The sequence below is a fragment of the Empidonax traillii genome, unplaced genomic scaffold, assembly GCF_003031625.1.
Source record: "Empidonax traillii isolate 1590-97213 ecotype Southwest subspecies unplaced genomic scaffold, ASM303162v1 scaffold413:size1348891, whole genome shotgun sequence".
NCBI classification, from domain to species: Eukaryota; Metazoa; Chordata; class Aves; order Passeriformes; family Tyrannidae; genus Empidonax; species Empidonax traillii.
This window is the reverse complement of record NW_020955606.1, coordinates 1,342,570-1,348,980: the sequence shown is the minus strand read 5'-3', so window position 1 is coordinate 1,348,980 and position 6,411 is coordinate 1,342,570. Positions and strand designations below refer to the sequence as shown.

At 44.1% G+C, this 6,411-nt stretch overlaps 1 protein-coding gene across 1 annotated transcript; it reads right to left on the bottom strand.

The window, feature by feature from the left end:
• ARL2BP (ADP ribosylation factor like GTPase 2 binding protein) lies at positions 1 to 5,984 on the bottom strand. Its single transcript, XM_027893953.1, has 6 exons — positions 5,566 to 5,984; positions 3,517 to 3,578; positions 2,744 to 2,850; positions 2,151 to 2,236; positions 820 to 916; positions 1 to 70 (listed from the first exon to the last, which is right to left on the bottom strand). The coding sequence occupies exons 1-6, from the start codon at positions 5,601 to 5,603 to the stop codon at positions 8 to 10; spliced, it is 453 nt and encodes a 150-aa protein (XP_027749754.1). The 5' UTR covers positions 5,604 to 5,984; the 3' UTR covers positions 1 to 7.
• Positions 5,985 to 6,411: the final 427 nt, after the last annotated feature.

Here is a 6,411-nt window from a genome sequence, read left to right as displayed (position 1 = left end):
GACTTGTTTAATGGTTTAATGAAGTCACCACTAACGCACTGCTTAAGTCCAGACTTCGACCTTCTTTTTCCTAGAAAGGAAGAAAAAGAAATCTGTGACTGGAATAAGCAGCTCAAAAGATGGAACAGGCAACACACACTCTGTTTGTTGCATCAAATCAATATAAAAGTACATGTTATTTGAACATCTGTCATTGAATAGGAATCCAAAGAGACTGTGTAGGAATCCTTAGGGTAAGGGGAAAAACCTCATCCAAAAACCTTTCATACTTTTATTTCTCCAAACTGCACACAGAGGAGGAAAAATGAAATGAAATAGGCTTAAAAAGCTAATTTTTGGATATACTGAGGATGAAAAGAAAAATAAAAAACCACCATATTACAGAATCAGAATGGGAAAGGTGGGAAGGGATCTCTGGAGTTCATCCATTCCAAACCCCGTGCTCAAGCAGGGCCACTCAGACCCATGTCCAGAGAGCTGTGGAATATCTCTAAGGATGGAGACTCCACAACCTCCCTAAGCAAGGAGTGCCAGTGCCTGGAGACCTTCACAGTGAAGAGGTGCTCTCTTCTGTTCAGTTGGAAATCAATGTTTGAAGTTGCAGCAAGTGTGTGTTTCTGGAGAACTGCTCATTTGTGTTATCTAAAAACTATCAAATGTGCAGTTTGAGCTTTAAAAAGACACTCAGTGAAGTAATTTTGCTTTTGACTCTGGTACAGCCTTTGATTTGTAGCAGCTTTACCTTTGGTACTCCCAGGGGGAGCTACACAGAACCTACAGCTACTGTGGCAGTGAAAATAGCCAGTGTGACATACTCACAGCTCTGTATTCCAAGAACATCTCTTTGAAAGCCAGGAAGTCCGTAAATGTGAGAAGCAGATCAAATATATCACCTGGCATTTCATCTTTGCGTTGTCTACAGAGAGGAAAAGTTGGGGGGGGGGGAAGAGAAAACTCTGTGAGAACAATTTATTTTAAAACGGCATGAGGTCAAAAAGGACAAGTAGAACAATATCATTATTTAAACAATAATGTTATTGCAGGGGTATCATAAAGCAAAACTGTGGTCAATGATTACCACACAGTATTTCCAATCCAAGAACATTACTGTATTTATCTAAATCCAAGACCTAAGAGTATGGTATCAGCCCTTGAAAACCAGACCTGTAAGTCAACAGAAGTAACACTCAACAGCATTTCTCTGTTTATTTATCTCGAGCACTGGAACTGCCAGACAGTCCCTTGAAAGGTGAGAAAGTTTGGGGAGAGGCACAAATGCCCATCCACAGTCCTCAAGAACCATTAGTGACAAACCTTGGTAGAGGATGAAAACATTTTGGAAGAAAGTTTCTGTGCTCCCCTCTCAGCAAATTTCAACAAGACTTTCCTAGCAGTCAAGGGTTGGTTTTTTGTTTCTGGTTTGGTTGGGGTTTGCTCTGTATTGTTGTTGTTGGGTTTTTTTCCTGGTTTCGTTTTATTATCTCTTTAAAAAAAATGTCCTTCAAAAGGACCTTTACCTTAAAGAGCCTTTTCTCTAAGTGTACTACGTGCACCCAGAGTAACTTTCCAATGTCTTATTTAAGAAACATTAAAACTTAAACTGATTCAAGTGTTTTAAGACACTCAGGTCCCAATTCCACTCGATTTTCTTATTCAAGGGGCACACCAGTGATCTTTCAAAAGGAAAGATCATGAAGCTGGTTAAGCTGAAGTGAACAAATGCAAAAGCTGAACACAAACCAAAGTCTTCTCTGAACAAGAACTGCAATAAAGGAATTTCATCACATGACTCTGGAACACCACCAGGCTACTGAGGTGCCTGGAAGAGACACACCAGACCCAGCATTTTAGTGGTTTGGCTTCAAAATGACAAGAAGGATGAAAATTCTACACTGTTCTCATTCTGATGTCTCTTCCTACCCCTCAGAACCCAATATATTTCAGCATCATAATTCTGAAAGAGTAGCAGGACATGCTGAAGGCGGGAAAAGTGACCAGTCATTGCCTGCATGAACACTTCTTTTGTTAAATCAAAGAGGAACCATTCTCTAAAGGGAGAATTCTCAAAACCAAGTTTTAATCTAGATTAAAAAAACCTGAGAGGCACATAAGCCACCCCCCTCCCAGCCAAAAGCAAAGCAAAGACTCACTGCAAGGACACTGTGAAAGCAACCATATCAAACCCCCGAATGCGATCGAGCAGCTTCTCTTCAATGTATTTCTCTACTAAAGAGATCTGGAAAAACAAACAAACAAACAAATAAACAAACAAACAGTCAATCAAACCAACCTTGCTGGTGAGAACAAACATTGACTACCTGCATCCAGTAGCAAACTATTTTGAACTACTCATTTAATGGTACTAACAAGTAGACAGGTCTAGTTTCTTAATTGTGCTTTGCATGAAGAGCGTGATTGAAGGGTTCAATACAGGAAATGATACAGCTGGGAGAGGAGAAACTTTGCACACACGGCAAACACATCACTTACTACAGCAATAGGCTGAGTTTCTATTCAAGAGTTACACAATTTCCAAAATCATCTCTAGAAAACAAGGAGAAAGGAGCCTACAGCTCCAGAAAACACCCTTCTTGTTCCCAGATCATGGCTGTGCTTCTGAAGGAGACAGCAGGCACAATGTGGGATCTGCTCCATGGAGGCCCAGTATTTCATCTGGGGGGGACACACGACTAAATAAACATGAAAAAGCAGCACAGATGAAGAATAGGAAAAGGTGTCTTACATATTCATTAAAAATGTCAGTATAGATGAGCTTATTTTCTTCTGAGTCATCAAACTCCTGGTAGTGCTTCTCCAGAAAAGACCTCTGTATTAACTGGAAATCATCATCTGGGCCACAACAACAACAACAAAAAAAAAAAATGCATCATGCAGTTAGGAGTTTAATCATTCCCTCTGAAACACAAACCCCACATTCACTGCTCCTCTGCTTCCCTGCTGTGAGCACAGAGCCCTGCACACGTGCGGAGCCCGTCACAGCAGCACTGCAGCTGCTGCTGGGCCACCACCTCTGCCCCATCTGGGAGGGGAGTGTCAGCAAAACAGTCCTCCTGCTCTGTGTTTATTAATAAAGTTGTTTATTCTGAACCCCTTTTTCGTTCTGGCTCTCAAGCCAGCGAAACACCTGTATTTTTTATTAAGTGAATAACTCTTCCCTACAACAATTCCAAGTGAGTTGTTGGTTTTTTTTTTTCTCTTGAAATTAAAAAATATTAGTGAAAATCACAGATTAATTTTCAATTGATGAAGATTTTTTTTTTCCCCCAGTTGTGGAAGGAAACAAGAGTAAAAATGAACTTTTACTGCCTAAGGCCAGGCTGGATGGGTCTACTGGAAAGTGTCCCTGCCCATGGCAGGGGGTTGGAACTGAATGATCTTTAAGGTCCCTTCCAACCCAACCCATCCCATTCTGTGATTCTTATGACCATCTTTGATTTTGAGGTGGGTTGCAATATGTTTAGCACTCATGTTGTTGTAACTACTTGCAGCCCTTACCCATGATGATATCTTCCAGATAGCCAACAACTATATCAAACTCCTCGTGAGAAGGGGTGGAGCTGAAAGCAAAGACAAGACAAGATAAATACGTGTTTCAACCACAGCAGAAGATAAAGTTAAAATTAAAAGGTGTTAACGAAAGCCTAAGCACAAATAAACCCGGTGATTACAAGATAAGTGAATAACTTCCTAGTTTCAACCTACAAAATAATCCATGACACTGATGAGAAGACTGCTCCATGGAGATTCTCATCAGGCCTCTACTACAGTTCCTCCCAGTAAGGTGCCTAATTGAAAAAAAGAATAAATGTTGTTTTACTGGCATTGCTGTCAAGGTAATTCTAGTTCTGGTGCAGAAGGATGTAAAGAGTGTAATTAGAACAGCAAATTAAGCCTTTTCCAACCCACAAATCCCAGCTGCTACCACAGTTTTCCTTATGTTCTCCTCCCTGCATTAACTGTACATGGTGATCACAGAACTCAAGACACTCAAGAGAATATTCTGAAATACCTGGTCTTATGGAACCACTTAAATTGAAATGTATACAAAAGTTTTACAGAACTGAAGAAAATTAAATATTTTTCTCAAGCAAGAAACATCCTCATGTGCTCCAAATAAATGGCATAATCTCCTAAGTTTATTCTAATATAAGCAAGTATTAAACACCATTATGGATCTGAAGCCATCCAGGAAAGAAACCTCTGGTACCAACACCGGGACATTGGATCCCTCTGCTAAATCTATTATTGTGCAGCTTGTTCTGGCGCAGTAAATAATCCACCAGATCTCTCTGGCATTCACAGTTCATCTTTAGTGGGGGATGAACTCTTCCTATGTTCTCCAGAAGATGAAAGACAAGCTTTTCTCCCACATGAGGAAAACAAGTCTCAAGGAAAAAATTAGCCTCGATCAGCGAAAGCACCGTTTAAATTCAATTAAATGTCTCCTCCTCTTTCAGATGTCTCTTTAGCAAACAGAGCAGAACAGCCCCTCAGACTAAGTTTTCAAAAGCTAATTATTTTGGTACTATATAACACTCCAGTGAAATTAATCCAACAGCAGTTTACCTATAATGAGCCACTGGGCTCACTCTGACCGGGAGAAATTAAGGAGAGATTTCATTTAAAAGGGCGTCTGATCACCCAGCCATGTCCCAGCAACATTCCTGATCCGTGAGGCCTCGGGAGACGAGGGAAGCCACGGCAAGGCCTGGAAGAGCCCAGGAGAGGGCGGCACAGGGCCGGGAGAGGGGCTGGTACGGCCCGGGCCGAGGGGACACGGGTGGACACCCCACTCGGGCTGCAGGTTATGGGCTCGGCGCTCCCCTTGGCACGCAAGAGCAGGAGACTTTGCTGTGGATGATCCCCACCATTTTTTTTTTCTCCCCCCAAATAAATGCCACTACTAGTTTTATCCTAACAGCAACAGGAAAAGTGTGGATTTAACCCTTGTTTAAGTCTGTAAGGCAGGGAATGGAATTTTAACTGCTCCAAAATGACACTTATTCAATCTGTCTATACAACACACGTACACCCTCCACAGACACGGGCTCAGCAATCCTGTGCCTTAAGCCCCTGTCACCTCGTAATGCCAAGCACAGCACCTAGATCAGCATTTCCCAGTGTGAAATTTGGTTGAGAACACCTGAGGTAAAAGGTCTCAGGTTTTCTAAGGAGCACACCCTAACACAAAGGAGCAGTCTCTCCTCAGAATCCGCGACACAAGACAACAAAATGCTCTTGAAAATGAGAAATTTTGGATTGCACATCGACACCAAAAAAATAATTTCCAGCCTTACAGCGCTTGTTTTGTTCCCTCAGCCAGGGCTGCCTGGTGCTATGCTGACAGCATAGTTTGACTTCACCTAAACTCTGCACTGATGCTATTCCCCCCTGAAGCTTCGCATTCTTCACCTTTGTTCTCCTAAGAGGCAGAATCTGCTAAGCAGCGTGGTGTAAATTCATTCGTGCAGTTAGATTCCTATTAAGATATTTTAATTAGCAATTAGCTTCTTGAAAATCTGACACTGAAGGTAGCATACTCACGTGGCTACACCCAAGTTTTCTCCATCAGCAGTCTCCATCGTTCCTGCCTAACCAGACTGGAAGAGACAATCTGCAAGTTGCTGCTCTTAGTGGTGATTTCTTCTTTTTGGACAAAGTGCTAAGGAATAACATGTGGCTTTGCATTAATTCAAATTCAGCTGTTAAAACTACCATCCACTTCCCAAACAGCAGGTGAGAATTTTTAATTATCAAGCATAGGAATTTTGATATCTTGTTCTTCCAAAGTTAAGGCTAATTCTTTTCTGTAATAACCCAAAGTCTCTGGGGACTTTCTCTGCCCACCCAGAGAAGAGGCTCAAACCTGCACACACCTGCAGTCAGCCCCTGTAAAGGGGTTTTGGGCCACCTCTGCATGTTTTCTGCCGAGACATCTATGACTAACGCAGCAACGCAGCCAGGTGAGGTGAAGATGCCCCCCTGCTGCAGAGTGTCCCAGACCAGTGATCCCCGGGGCTCCGTCCAGGGCCGGGCCGTGTCCCCCCGTGCTCTCGGCTGCGAGCAGGGGCTGATCCATCACCCGGGACAGGCACAGAGCCCCCGGTACCGGGGACGATGGGGACCCTCCGCTCCCTCCGCCCTGGTCGGGCTGCACCCACCACCGGCCCCCGGAGCATCGCCCCGAGCGCGGCGGGAGGGACCAGCGCGTCCCTCGCCTCCCCCTCCTCAGCCCCGGCTCCCTCCCCTGGCCCCCGCCTCACCCCCCGCTCCAAGGCACCCAGGCGTGCGGGCCGTCAACCTCCCTCTCCAGAAACCCACCCGCCCGTGCCAAGCCCCCATTTCTGGGACCCACGTCCCCCCTGTCAGCCCTCCCGTTCCCGGGCCCCC